At 41.2% G+C, this 15,760-nt stretch overlaps 1 protein-coding gene across 1 annotated transcript; it reads right to left on the bottom strand.

The window, feature by feature from the left end:
- Positions 1 to 1,020: 1,020 nt before the first annotated feature.
- LOC131269385 (uncharacterized) lies at positions 1,021 to 8,482 on the bottom strand. Its single transcript, XM_058271733.1, has 8 exons — positions 8,280 to 8,482; positions 7,942 to 8,164; positions 4,225 to 4,344; positions 4,040 to 4,154; positions 3,778 to 3,968; positions 2,178 to 3,206; positions 1,654 to 2,042; positions 1,021 to 1,576 (listed from the first exon to the last, which is right to left on the bottom strand). The coding sequence occupies exons 1-6, from the start codon at positions 8,449 to 8,451 to the stop codon at positions 2,237 to 2,239; spliced, it is 1,791 nt and encodes a 596-aa protein (XP_058127716.1). The 5' UTR covers positions 8,452 to 8,482; the 3' UTR covers positions 1,021 to 1,576; positions 1,654 to 2,042; positions 2,178 to 2,236.
- Positions 8,483 to 15,760: the final 7,278 nt, after the last annotated feature.

The following is a 15,760-nucleotide window of genomic DNA, read 5'->3' as shown; positions in this document are numbered from 1 at the left end:
AAAAAATATATTGGAACAGATGTACAAGGAATTTGGTGTTAAAGTAGATGAACCAAGGCAAGTTGGTGGAATTAGTACGACGGGAAATGTTTGTCGTTGGGCTTATTCAAACATAGAAAAATTGAGCGATATTTTGCAAATAGAAACAGAACTTATAGAAAGGTTTCGAAATATTTTAATAGCCATCAACTGTTCACAGCCTTTAAATCCAAAAACTGTTAGTCTACATCGCAAAGATACATACATAATTACAATTGGCACAAAATGCCTGTATTTTTATTTACAATTAAAATTGTAAAATGTAACGAGAATTCAATATTAAAGACATTTTTATGAGAGCATAACAATCATCCGATCCATACATTTCAACAATATCTCTGGCTAAATCGTTGAAAAATAAAAAACGAATCCCATACCCAGACGCAGTAAAAACATTCTTCGTAGATTACAGTTCCTCAAATAGTAACAGACCCTTGCCAATTAAAAACCAAGAAGATGATGGTACAAGTTCAGAATATTCAGATAGTATGTGTTAGTTAGGATACGTTATGTTTGCGTTAGATGCTTTAAATATCAATTATTTTCCAGATAACAATATTTTGAATGAAACTTTGTAGTAAATTTAGCTTGTTTTAATCAAACTGAAAAAAAAACTTTAAGTTAATATAAAAAAAAGATTGAAAAAATAATGCACCCATAGAACAGTCCAAAAATATGTGGTTTTTGCAGCGCCACCTGGCAGGATTGTCCAAAAACAGCATAATTTCGTGTAATGTAATAGTAATACACGATATTACAATGAAAAAATTGCAAAACATTTGATTCCGAATTTTATCCCAGCAATTTGCTCTTTTCGCTCCAAAGTGCAGTGGTAGTACCAGTAGCACCGCCACCAATAGCAGCAAATCTCCAAACGCGATCGAACATCGTCGCCGGTTCGATCTTTTCGACACGCACGCACTGATGATCACCGCCAACTTAATATTACCGAACCACCATTACCATTAGTGCTTACTTTTCCGATAGTGTTTGACACTTTAATGCCATGAAAAATAGTAACGAGCTCATCCAAAGTATCGCTTCGTTTCGTTGCCGTTCGTTTTGGGACGACTCACAAAATTAAACCGGCTGTGTCAATAACCTAGCAGTGGCAAGCAATAATTGAAGCATTGTCGTCATAAAAATAGGCTCTGCACGCGACAGCGGATTACAAAGATATGCTGAAATTTGCTTCATTTCGCTTTCAAGTCTAATTTTTTTATTTGTCAATAGTCAATAGTTCCAGCGCTATTGTTTGTTCCGTTCTATATAATTATTTCATTTAGTTCTTAATAGTCATTTCATTTAATATCCTTATATCCCTAACGAACCTTATGGAGCAAATGTTAAATTCTACGTGAATAAATCAAATTTAAAGTTAAACGATAAAAATTTAAAACAAAGAAAATGATGCCATTAAAATGCTTTACGATTTCTGCGTTTAACGATTAATGATAGAAATGATTTTCATACGAAATAGTTCAGATTCTTCATCCAAGTACACCTTTGCTTTAACCTTCATAAAGAAATCCAGTATCTAAAAAAAACAGATAAGAACGAAAAATTATTCCATACCTTCAGGTAAAAAAATCTGAATGAGAGATCACCACTTACTTTTCTATATGATATTCCGAACAGAAAAGCTTCCTTGTGAGCCCTGAGGTGTATCGGCGCTTGGGGCACGATTTGTCAAGCTGGGAAAAGAGTCCCAGGTCTATCAAAAAGAATTGATTTTCACAGTCCGCAGTTAGCTTGACCGCCCGGATCCAGGCGCCTTCGAAGTTTACCAAACATCCATAGTTATGTTCGGGCTCTCCTAAGTATTCGTTCCGATTAAACTGGCCGTACTCTTGGCACTCCCGCATCATGTTGGCGAAAGCAGCTTCGGAATTGGCCAAGATTGCACCAACCTGATGGCTGGTGGCAAACTCGGACACTTCCATTATGACGAGCTCTTGTTCCTCTTGCTATTGAATGTCAGACCGGAAGGAAGCTTCATCGAACTAAAATAGAAAGCGACTTGTATTATCACGATGCATCTCTTGCGACTTGTATTATCAAGGACAGTATTAATTATCAGCAGACCCGACAATAAGTAGACACATTCTAGAGGTAATTGAAAAAAAGGAAAAACTTACCTCACTTTCGTAAACGGGTTTGTACGTTGCAGGATCCGTTGCCTCGAGCTTGATCGTTTTCACTGCCGTGGGGTTGTCATGGAACGCACTTTGGCGCCCAAAAGATACTGTGACTCGACGTGACGCAACTCCACCGTTTTAACACCCGACGTGGGACCGTCCTCCACAAGCATTAACTCAAACTGGTGCGCCTCGACCAGCTCGTTGAGGAAATGTTTCACAACCTTTGTAAACGGCGCTCCTTCACGAAGGGCAACGGCATGCGTTAGGCAGTTGGCATACTTCACAGAAGCGTCGCGAATTTCCTTCATCTTGCGCCAAGGGAGGGTTACCAAGTTTCCAAAATCAGGGAACACCACGGTACCATTGTATCCCTCGACCTTCGTGACGACGGCACGGTAGAAATAACCGTCAAACGGAGCGAACACAATGTCACCCTCTTGCGGTGGTTGCAGCAGTTCCTCATCTATCTCATCCGCATGCTTCATGCAACGCGTTATGTAACTCAGGAACGGATCATCATTCCCACCGTACACCTCGTGAATGTGCAGCCATTTCTTCGAAACGGACGAAATGGCCACCTTGCTGCCAACCGGCGGGAAAGGATCGAACGCAATGGTCCGCTTCGTCGTCGCTGCCTTCTTTTGCATTCTCTTCAATAGCGTCGAGGATGGTTGTTGCGGAGAAGCATTGGATGCTTGTGTAGGATTGGGCCCCTGGTTCTGCTCTCGCTGTTGTAGTTGTTGTTGCACCGCTTTCTTTGTATTCTCCGGCACGGCAACACGATTCGACTTTTTTTCCGGAGGATTCGGAGCTTGCGGTTTGTTCTGTAGCTCTTTCAAATCCTGTTTTGTTTTTTGGAGTTGCTCTTGCTGCGGCTGCTGCTTTACTTGTGGCTCGTTTTCGATATTTTTTTGCGGTACGCGTATCTCTGTCGTCGGGTTTTTCTTGGGACCATTCGACACGGCCACATTAGCAGCTCCATCGGAGTACAAACTTGGGTGCGGTCGATGTTTTATTAACAAGGGTCTGGCAATGAGAAACATTACAACATATTTTTAAAAAGTTTCCAATGTCCATAGAATCCCTAACAACTAAGAAAATGGTAATTGTCACGAATGGAAACAAGGTAGGGTTGATACTGCTGACATTCGTCAACAAGCCGGCGCAAACTACGGTGTAGTTACACCGATTACACCGATTAAGGATTACGCCTACCCAAGGTAGGAGTATAAAAGCGGGAGAATTGTAAAGGAAGGCTCCATTCAAGTTGCAAATCGATCGCCAAATAAAGCACTAAATTTGTGGCGCATCCACAAGCGACCAAAATTTACTTTCGCGTAAAACGATTTGCAACAGTAACAATTATTTCCTGAATGCAAACGATGTGTGAAAGTGGGGAATTCAGCTAGCAAACCACAGTTTAGTTGTGTCGGGTTTTTGGTGTTCTTGGAGATTAGGCTTTCCTACTTCACTACCCAAACCTCCATTTGCGTGACTTCGAACTGGGTTATTATTCACTTTAAACAATCACGTTCACATTTTAAGAGAAATACACATACATCGGAAATTAGATTGGAAGGTGGTTTCCATTACTTACGCCATACAGATTTTGCGATGTTTGGCAAAATCAGCATCGCGGCATTGTTGGCTGCAGTACGAAGCAAAACAAATGCCGCACATGAAACCCGCATCAATCTTACGGCATTTCACGCATCCGTCCAGCAAATCTTCCCTCATGGTGCGATCTCGCGACACGGGATCAGACGATTTTGAGCTGGATTTTGATTTCTAGCATGAATAAAAAACAAAGTACAAAATAAGCAAGATTACCATAGTTTCAATTCTTCGGAAATACAAACCTGCTCACTCGACAAGGTGCGGACACTTCGGTTATGAAAGGGCCAGTTGTCCATTGGTTCTATAGAAACAACGCTTGGATCATCCGCCAATGCCCTCTTCGCATTCTTGGCAGAACTGTGAATTCCGTGTAAATCTTTTGTAGTATCAACCAAGTAAGGTTAGCCGCATCGATCAACGATCTTACCTCGCTTTCTTGTATTTCACGTTCACAACGTCAGGGGCGTAGGGTGCAACGAACACCTGGTACGTTGGTCCGAATGTTTGCAGCAACAAACGAGCATCTTTCCCATTGTCTAACGTAAAACTGTTATTAGTCGTGGTAAATTTGAAGCACGTGGGATCAGACATAATTGAAAACGATTTTCGGCAACACAATAAGCTTCGAGTTCCAGATTCCAAATGGCGCTGAAATGCCGAATGACAGATGAACTTGCCGCCAAAGTAGAGGTGGAAGGCCGGAACTGGAGCGATTGGAAGGCATTGAATTCGATATTAATTCGCTCTCGGAGCGACATTCATTCGCTCGTTTTGATCCAGCCTTTTGAATATGTATCCGTTAAATGCATTTCGCATAATACAAAAATTGCAACCAACTCAAAAACCACCGAGCATATATAAAATTATTGATGCGTTTGCCATGTATCCAAAAGAAGGCCACTGACCATAAAGGCTGAACCTGTGGTCACAGCTTTCCGCAACCGCATGCGGTTGCGTTTTTGATTTGTCAAACGAGCACAGCTTTTTGCCAAAAATTATACTATAATGTTTGAATATACCACTTATATGAGCATACAATCTCATTGAAATCTACTAGGAACAATATTTACTGTTGACTTATAAAAACGCAAGAGTCTGCGGCAAGAATCAAACTTGTTTGATTTTTAGCACAGAAACCTCAAGGTCTTGCGTCATCGATGACAGCCCCTATCTCTCCCATGGAAAAAAACGCAACCGCAAGACATTGCGCAAAGCTGTGACCACAGGTTAAATGAGGCCCCGGCTGCCATGTTCTCGATCGTTTAAACTGAATGTATGTGTAGGGAGCGAGTACAGGGTAAAGGAAAGATAAGGAATAGTTAAAGTAAAAAGAAAGAAGAGCGTAACGGAATGAGAGTATGGCCAACGACATGCATATCGGGCAGAATCGCAAACGAGTTTAAATTAAAATCAGGCGAAAAGCAGGATGACAGAAAATTCGAATGAGGCAAATTAGCGAGAGAAGTGAGAAAGAAAGAGAGGGATTAGGAACGCACGAGCCCCACATGAGCTCGTCACCGCGTGACTACATTAGGCGTACCATACCAAAAAACTGGTACGAAGATACTGGAACAATAAGATTCGTTTTACCACATTGTTTCATGACTTAGAAAACATGAGAATATTTTTATCAACGTATTGAATGCTGCATAACTCCTTTCAAAACGAAATAGTTGTTGGATTAAGAACTATGACCAACAGAGCGGGTAGAAATGTTTAAGCAAATACATCGTATCAATTATTATGAAAGAAAAAAAACGATGAAAAGAGAACGAGTATTTTTGTTTGTTAACGCCTGGTTGGAACGACAGTTGCAGCGCATTATTTTCATCTATGGAGTAAAGTTGTCATGTTTCAACAATATTATGGTACGGAAAAATAATAATAACAGTTTTAAACTCCATCATGATTCTAAAATATGCTATTCGTGCTCAGCACAGACTACGATCGGAAAATATCCGTTCGACGGTCGGTGAAAAATGAACTCTGTGTGTTTATACCTCGTATGTTCAAAGGTTCCTTTGAAGCCTCCTGCTTCGTTTATACCTAGGCGCTCAAGTGTTTCCATGAAGTGGATGATTTTTTCTTTTCAAATAAAGTCGTTGGTAATCATTTCAATAATTACACAAAATGATGATAAATTCATAAAAAACTACAAATAGGATCCTCGGGAAAGCAATTAACACTCTTTTTTAAAATAAGAACCTTCGAATGTACGAATTCGTTGGGAATCCGTGGCTTAAAACCTCGCGGATTTCTTCCCATACAAACGGGAACGAACGGATTTGCCCAAAGAGTTCATTTCGTTCACATTCAAAATGGCAGTTAAATGAACATATTTAAGGGGAGATGAGTGAAATTTTTCCCGCGCTTTTTCACTTGAGTGACCTTTGACAACTCGATTCGAACGGATATTTTCCGATCGGAGTCCGTGCTGAGCCCGATTATTTTCTATCAATTAACTTTTTGGAGGTGCTCTTCACAAATTAACTGATAATTGCTCGACAAGTTCTTACCAATATGAAAAGTCGAGCACTTCATCGAGCTCTTTCGAGCACACCATCGTCAGCCAACCCAAAAGTGCTGGGTTGCATTTGGTATGGTACGCTGGAGCTCGACCGTACCACACCGGTAGCAAAACGAGTGGTATTTCATGACACCGTGATATCACAATGATGGGATTTTCGGTACATAAAGTTTGTGGTAATGAGCGTTTTGTGAGTGTGGTAAGGAAGCATTTTACGAGCATCGGGCTGTCAAAACGATGGCAGTTGCGCCATCTACCTTGAACCATCATAACTATGAAATGGTAAAAAATAATTTAAAATTTAAATTCGTAAATGTCAGATTTATTTGTGTGGTTTTCTGCATATTCATATGCAATTGTGATCCTTTTTGTGATTTTGCCATTTCTACACCTGATACTTCCGTGTGTTCGCGAGCGGCCGATTTTCTTGCTTCGTATTTCTGTGGGAGAGAGAGAGACAGTTTGGTTAGGTCAGTACTTTTCCATTCAATTACCTTTTGGTACGGCCGATGAGCTGTTTTGAACCCGGGTGGGTTGTGATCGTTGAAGTTCGCGATGCACGATAATTGCGTTGAACCGTTGGTGCCGTTGTAACTGGAGATGATACTATGCCTATATATATAGAGCAAAAATGTTTTAACAAATTCACCCAGTGCAATTTCATAACATGTCTTCAATTTTTTTTTAGTTTCCAGCGATGGATATTGCATCAAATGACATGTTAGGACCGGCCAAGAAGCGTCGGATTTTGGAAGAGTTGGTCCTCACAGAGGAAGATATAGTTGAAGTTAAACATAAATATAACAATGCTTTAGTTGCGTTTTCATACAAAAATAGCTTCATTAACAGGTCCACCAGCACCAAAACAGCTTTTTCTAAAGCATATTTCTAATTCCGTTACGCCTGGTGAGTTTAGAAAATCTTTCGTAGTTTTGTATTTATATATTCGTGCAAACAGATGGAGTCTAGTCAACTAATATCAGACAACACACCACTAACCGCTGGAATCATGCGGAAGATTCTTCTGCTTGGCGTAACGACTTCTTGGTCATGCCTGCCCGTTAAGGGATTACGAGACTTGTTTCCCTGTTGTACGTGGATAGTCAGTCCTCTCGTACAGGGGAGGGTCCGGTCTCGGTTGGGATTCGAACCCACGCCATCGAGGTGGTGAGCCCCGGCACTCAATAATCCAATTTAATGAGCGTCTAGAAGCAGAGCCAGCGTATAAAACGGACATAATGAATTGGCTACAAACTATGGTAAATGTTGAAGAACCGAAGCAAAGGATGACAAGGGTACTGAAAGCACAATACACAATACAATACCATAAAACTACAAGTTTGCATTTTTGTGTGCATTTATTCGACAAGAGTACGAAGTAAAGGAAAGAATATCATTTCTCCCTCCTCTTCTCCGATGGTTTTTACTAGTTTACATTTTATATCTTTAAATTCTAGTTCGATGGATTCCTCTGGAAGATCTATGGTCCGCTTTTTTCGTAGAACAATCCTCGGATCTTTTGGGATGTTCATATCCGTTTTTGCACGAAGCATCTCGAACATTTGTCCAACGGTTGCAAGCGACTCGTTCCCAGTTAACGCCCAGTATCGCACACACTCTTTATCTGGCATCTTGGCATAATCGGGACCATCTTCTTCGTCATCTGCGGAATTTTCCTCGTCGTCCATCGCATTCTCTTCATCACTACTCTCTTCATCGTCCGTAACAAAGTCCATTTCGTATACCTGAGTGTCAGAGAAAAGCGGATCCAATTGTTCAGTTGGTTCCTCATCCGGCAAATCGATAGAAGGCAACAATAATTGGTCCGACGAAACCGAAACTAAAATGAAATCAAAACGATGGTATACATCAGTTTAGCTCGATTCCCGATACAAATGAAACTAAATTATTACATTACACATAATAATCTACATTAACTACATAAGATTATTTACCCGACAACTCGGTTGGTGCCACGACATTCACAATGCTATCCGCTGTCTCGGATTTCGGCATCAATCTTGCAACGCGCTTGTAAAAGGCACCGGATCTGCGTTGTGCTTGCAAAATGAGATTTTTTCCGCACAATGCGGCAACAGCTGAAGGATGCGGTCCTCGATTAATCATGGTTAACACTGAATCACAAAAATAATAGCCAAAACACACGAAACAAGTTAAATAGCCAAACAGATACTGAACTGACGCTGATCAAAACAAACAATTTCGGTGGCTGTTTTGGTTGAGTACATCTATTCCATCAGGTAGAAAGAGACAGAAAATCAATTGACTGCTTGCACAGTAGCGCCGCCCTGCGAGTGAACGTTGCAAGCTTGCAAATTCAATATGGCTTCCCACAAGGTTACCCAAACGCGGCACATTTCCTTCGGAAACAGGCATAGCTTTGCAAAAGTAACCTTGAAATGGCTCACAAATCTAGCCTCGGTGCTGGTAGTGCAAGTTTTTGGTATGGTACGCCTAACCGCGTGACCACATTAGGTATGGTACGCGATCAAAAACCGATTTTTCTGTCAGAATCGAGCGATGCTCCGCAAAGAAGTGAATTTATTATCAACCATAGTTGTACTGATTAAATCGTTCACATTTCATGTCATAAAACCCCAAACAACTACCAAAAATTCAAGCAAAAGCAAAATATAACACAAAACATGATGAAACATTGTGCTGTGTACTCACTTTTTTGGTGCGTGTTTAGGGTGCTATGGCTCTATTTTGACCATATCTCTGAAACCCAAACTCGTATCGCGGCCAAATTACATCAAAATGAAGAGGATAGTTCCAGAAACAATCCCTCATTTTTACTTTCTTAAAACATTGGTTCCTTACAGAGTAAATGGTCTTTTTTAGCCTGCTGTGTACTGACTTTATGGATACAGTGTACAACTGTTTGGCCTTCGATGAAAATCATTCGCCGACCCATTTGGACATCTTCATATTCGGAGAAGTACTGCTCTGAAAGTACATTGCTTATAGAAGCATACAGGTCATGAACTGAACCAATCAGGTCTGGGGAGTAAGGCGGATGTGATAGAATCTCCCAGTTGAGGTCTTTTATGGTCCACTCTTCGACTTTAGCCTTGTGCGACGGTACATTGTCACTTTACCATGCCTTCGGGCCCTTTTTCCATCAATTCAGATATCAAATTAATTTTTTGTTGTTGGTAACGAGTAATAATCACCGTTTCACCTGGTTTCAAAAGTTCGTGGAACACCACTGTCTCTTGGTCCCACCACACACAGAGCATCGTCACCGGCCAAAACAAACTGGTCTTGTAGCGGATGGGGCGGCTTCACCAAGTGAAAACCAAGATGTTTTACGCTTAGGATCCTCAAAATAAATCCACTTCTCTTCACCAGTGACTATCCGATCAGAAAAATGACTTGCTTTGGTACCGTTGAAGTTCCATTTCACGAAAGACTATACGATGATCCATCTGTCTTTCGGTCAACTCATGGTGAACCCATTTTTCACGCTTCTGGATCTTGCCCATAAGTGGTGAGTTTCACATTCAATGTTTCTGCTCAACTTTTGTTGAGTATGCGTCATCAAACTTTTTCGTTGGTCCTGGATGGTTCTTGTCGTTGAGGTCAAAAGTACCACTCTTGATTGCCGAAAACACCCGTAATAAACCGGACATTTTCAACTTATACACCTGCTTATCACAGTTTGAGCACACTTTGTCTTTAATCAAAAGGAGATGATGCGGCTGAAGATTAATTTATTAATTCATGATAAATATTATTTCCCGACAATTCAAATGAGTGAAGAAGATGCACTCATGCTGATTGAGTGCATACAGAAGCATCCTTCTCTCTGGGATCGCACCGATCCCAACTATAAACATATTACCCGAAGAAATGATGACTGGGAAAACATTTCAAACGAATTCCGTGTCGAAGTTTGTTGTTGGGATAAACAATGTCCGCCACATGATGAAGTGACGCAACCTGACGTTGCTGTCAAATCGGAAAAAGGTGAGCGTACCTTACCAAATGTAAATACTGTAAAATAGTCTGTCGTGTCTTGAATTCAAAAGAGAGAAGACCTAATAAAAGGAAACTGAACTTCATCCATCTAGCGTTCCACGTTATTTAACCATAACTAATATCACATTAGGTTATGGGCCCAGTGCACAAGTGACTAGTTTGATGAAAGTGAAATTAATTTGAAAGACAATGGATCGTGAAAGTGAAGTGGCGCGTGTTCCTCTATTGACCGGTGCAAATTATCCGCAGTGGAAGTTTCGAATGCGAACTCTTTTGGAGGAGCTAGAACTCCAAAAGTGCATCGAAATAGAAGCGGATGTAGATTTGGACGAAACAACTGAGGACGCCACGAACGATACAGCGTCGAAGAAAGGGAAAGGCAAATCTCGTAAGAAGCAAGATCGCCGTTGTAAATCCCTGTTAATTTCAAGAATCAGTGATGATTTGTTAGAATACATTCAGGACAAGGCGACTTCCAAAGAAATTTGGAAAGCGTTAGAACGCGTTTTCGAGAGAAAAAGTATTGCAAGCCGTCTTCACTTGCAAAAGAGGCTTCTAACGTTGCGACACACTAGTGGTGGTCTTCAGGACCATTTCCTTGTTTTTGACCGCTTGATTCGCGAATACAAATCCACGGGTGCCAAATTAGAAGAAATCGACGTTGTTTGCTATTTGCTGCTGACAATTGGATCAAAATTTGCTACAGTCGTTACAGCAATGGAAACCATGCCAGACTTCTTGATGAAGAAATCAAGCAAAAGTCGAAGGAAAGTGGAACGTCGCGAGAATCGAAATTGGACGATGCCGCATTCGCAGGAACTAGTGCAAAGAAACAGCAGAAGAACAACAAAAAGAAAAACATCAAGTGGAAGTGTTTCGGTTGTCATCGCGAGGGGCATAAAGTCGCTGACTGCCCAGAAAAAGACAAACAAAAGAATGTGAAAGGAAATAATGCGCATTTAGTGAACAGCGATACATGTTTCTTTGGAGACAATAGCATGGAATTCGAGGAAGCAAGCTGGATTGTTGACTCGGGATCGTCCGAGCACATGTCGAACGATCGGTCGATTTTCAAAAGGCTAATTCCGATGAAACAACCTATGCGCATATCGGTTGCCAAAGAAGGTGAATCTATTGTTGCAAAGGAGTATGGTGATGTGCAGTTGTTTGCTTTTTCGGAAAAAGGTAAGCCGAGGGGAATTACGTTGAAAAACGTTCTTTATATCCCTGAAGCGCGTGTCAACTTATTGTCCGTAAGAAAAGCGGAATCTGCTGGGTTGAAAGTGTTGTTCGCGAATGGCGTCGTAACAATAGAGAACAATTCGGAAATCGTCGCAAAAGGTGAACGCCGCGGTAAATTGTACGAACTTGTGCTTTATCGGGAAACTTGTGATGATAGTGCGGGTCTTTATTCGTGTGGTCGTGTGCCTAAAGAATTGGAGCTTTGGCATCGACGTTATGGGCATCTTAGTGCGAAAAACTTAAGAAATCTCATAAGCAAAGGGATGGTGCTCGGTATGGAAACAAGCGTCAAGAACCCGGAAAGTGAATTCGTCTGTGAAGCATGTCACGTGGGAAAACAGACGCGAAAACCGTTTTCTACAAATGAAATCAGAAGATCGAATCGTGTGCTTGAGCTCATACACTCAGATGTTTGTGGACCAATTTCACCGGTGGGATTAAATGGTGAACGATACTTCGTGAGTTTTATTGATGATTGGAGTCGTTTTACCGTTGTTTTTCCTATCGCCGCTAAAAATGAAGTATTGGACAAGTTCATCGCGTATGAAGCAGTTGTCACAGCAAAGTTCGGTCAAAGAATTTCGCGACTACGTTGCGATAATGGAGGAGAATATGAAGGTCGTGTTTTTAAAAACTTCTGCAAAGTGAAGGGTATTAAAATCGAGTCGACTGTTCCATATTCTCCGGAACAGAATGGTGTTAGTGAGAGAATGAACCGTACGCTCGTGGAAAAGGTTCGTTCAATGATCAACGATAGTGGCATCGGCAAAGAGTTTTGGGCTCCTGCGATTCAAACAGCAGCATATTTGGTAAATCGCAGTCCGGCTAGTGCACTTGATCAGAAGACACCATACGAAGTTTGGGAAAAACGTAAACCTAACGTCAGCAATTTGCGTGCATTCGGTAGTGTTGTGTTTGTGCACATACCAAAGGAGCGCAGAAACAAACTGGATAAAAAATCCTGGCAAGGAATTTTTATCGGATACGCTTCCTGTGGGTACCGCATTTGGCATCTAAGCGAAAAGAAAGTTGTTGTTGCGCGAGACGTAGATTTTGTGGAAAACGCAAACATAAATGAGTTACTTTCATCATCAGAGTCTGGCAATACTAATGATGAATTTCTTGTTCGAACGATTCGGAATGAATCTATCAACCGTAGTTATGTTGAGGACGATGTCGTTTCCGAACAACCGATTGAAAGTGTCAGCGGACCGGATGAAACATTGGTTGAGAATCTATGTGAGGAAAGTTTCCGTAGTTGTGTTGGTGATAGCCAAGAGCAATCGGATTCAGAAACGCAAAGGAGGTGCAGTGAGCGAAATCGGCAGCCACCAGATTGGCATAAAGATTACGATATGAACTACACAGGTTTTGCACTTAATGCTGCCAGCTATGTAGATAATTTGCCAAACTCACTTGCGGAAGCTAAAGCATCAGTTGATTGGAAAAAGTGGGAAGTTGCTATTGGAGAAGAGATGGATTCTCTTGAAAAGAATAAAACGTGGACCCTTGCCAAACTACCCCATGGTCGTGTTCCAATAACTTGCAAGTGGATTTTTAAAATAAAACGTGGAGAATCTCGCTGTGAAGATCGGTACAAAGCGAGATTAGTGGCGCGTGGGTTTAGCCAGAAACCTGGTTTCGATTATGCTGAAACTTACTCTCCTGTTGCGCGGTTGGATACAGTGCGAGTTGTTCTAGCCATAGCAAATGATGAAAAATTAGTAGTTCATCAAATGGACGTGAAAACTGCTTTTCTCAATGGTCGTTTAGAGGAAGAAATATACATGACACCACCAGAAGGAGTTGTTCTAAAGAATAATCTTGTATGCAAGCTTAACCGATCGCTGTACGGGTTAAAGCAAACTTCTAGAGCATGGAACACAAGATTCCACGGTTTCGTTGTAAAACTGGGGTTTCGGCGAAGTGTGAGTGACATGTGTCTATACATAAAGGGAGCTGGAAATAATAAAGTAATTCTAGTGCTTTATGTAGACGATCTGCTTGTAGTTGGCCATCGAGTGAGTGTTATTGAGGAAGTGAAACAATCTCTGTCCAACGAGTTTGAGATGTCGGATATTGGTGAGGTAAAGACATTTCTTGGCATGAAAATTGAACGAAATGTAGAGGAAAAGTGTCTTCGAATAAGTCAGCGTAATTTTCTGAAAAACTTATTGTTTCGATTCAACATGCATGAGTGCAAGCCAGTCTCTACACCAATGGAGTGTCATCTTCGTTTGAAGAAAGGAGAAGAAAGTGAACGTACAGACAAGCCATACAGACAGCTTATTGGTTGCCTCATGTATGTGATGCTGACATCGAGACCAGATCTGTGCGCAGCCGTTAGCTACTTGAGCCAGTTTCAGAGCTGTCCCACAGAAGCTCACTGGAAGCATGCGAAAAGAATTCTTCGGTACATCAAAGGTACGTTGGATTTTGAACTTGTATTCCGTGAAAAGGATTCGGCGCCTAATATTGAAGCATTTGCTGATGCCGATTGGGCAAATGATCCGACGGACAGGCGTTCGTTGACGGGCTACCTATTTCGCGTGTGCTGTGCTACTGTGAGCTGGTCTACAAAGAAGCAGTCGACAATTGCATTGTCGTCAACTGAGGCGGAGCTAATGGCGTTGAGTGTAGTGTTGAGTAATCGGATCCGGATCGGATTCTAGGACTGGATCCCCAGTCGGATCAGTCCGGATTCAGTCTTCCGCCTGGGATCGTCTCGATCCCTGATCCGGACTTCGGCTTGGGATCGGGATCGGGATCGGGATCGGGATCGGGATTGGGATTGGGATTGGGATTGGGATTGGGATTGGGATTGGGATTGGGACTGGGACTGGGACTGGGACTGAGACTGGGACTTGGATTTGCGCGACGGGGATCATCGGACGGCGCGGCACCACGCGTATCATCGCGCGAGCCGGTTTGGTAGGCCGGCGTTTTTACGAATCGGTAACGGGAAGCAGTGCAATTTGCGCATAGCGCTTAACCGTCACCAGTTCAACCGCCTACCCGGGTAGTTTTTGGAATTTTGTTTTAAAATAACTTTTGATTGGATTGACGTATCGGCATGAAACTTTTAGAATGCCTAGAAAAACTCATCATCAAACTCAAAACGATAGATTTGCTTAAGAAATAATTTTTATTCGCGTTTTTCGGTTGATATCCGTTAAACGTTCAACTGGACTACCAGGGTAGTCCATACATTTTGTGTGGGAGATTCCGTTTCCTGTACTTCAGATTAAATAACTTTTTATCTAAACGTCGGATCGGTTTGAAATTTTCAGTGAACATACTTGAGGGTGTTTCCTAAAATATTGTATAGGTCTTATAATTTTAAAAATTTATTAAGTATGTTAATTTGAGGTTCCGAAAAATTTCACCCTTCACATAATTTTAAAGATTTGATGTTAATTTGAGGTTCCAAAACATTTCACCCTTCATATTTATAACCCAAACCTGTGTAGCTCCAACATTTTAGATAGGAGTTTGCATTTTCTGTATTTCAGTATGCATATCTTTGATCATTCAAACTGAAGTACAGTTGGTCCCCGCAGTACGCGATACTCGATATACGCGAATTCGCAATACGCGATTTTTTAAAACTGACAGCTCATAGCGTTGCTCGAGTTCTGATTAGTCAATTTTACTTTGTTTTGGTAGAATGAAGTTTTTAATATGCACTTTTTAACAGAGGTATAATTATGCAATATAAGAAATGGAACACTTATTAGTTATTTGGATAAAAGATATGTTAAATAAGCGATTCCCTCTCAGTGTCAACTCTTCAATATGAGGTATAAACGATAACGCAGAGGAAATCCGCAATACGCGAAAATTCGATATACGCTATTGCGTTCGGTCCCAAACATTCGCGTACTGCGAGGACCAACTGTACTTGCAATTTTCTGAAATTTATTCACATCTTTTTCCAAAAATTTTGTAGAAATGTTAAATGTTCAAATAAGATTGTTTCATTTGGAAACACTAATCATTTAATTTAAGCAATTATGCCATACGTTTAGGTCTGAAATTCTTAATCTAATATTAAATACAAGTATGCTACAGATCATTTTGTTCTGAAAATGTGCGCCACAAACACGTTTATTAATCCCCTTCTATTCAACTATGTGTGTGATTCGAGGTGCAACAAAAAAAACCGAACAGGCACATAAAAGAATTACTA

Source organism: Anopheles coustani, chromosome X, assembly GCF_943734705.1.
Source record: "Anopheles coustani chromosome X, idAnoCousDA_361_x.2, whole genome shotgun sequence".
Lineage (NCBI taxonomy): Eukaryota > Metazoa > Arthropoda > Insecta > Diptera > Culicidae > Anopheles > Anopheles coustani.
Note: the sequence above shows the minus strand (reverse complement) of the source record. Positions and strands in the feature narration are given on the sequence as shown.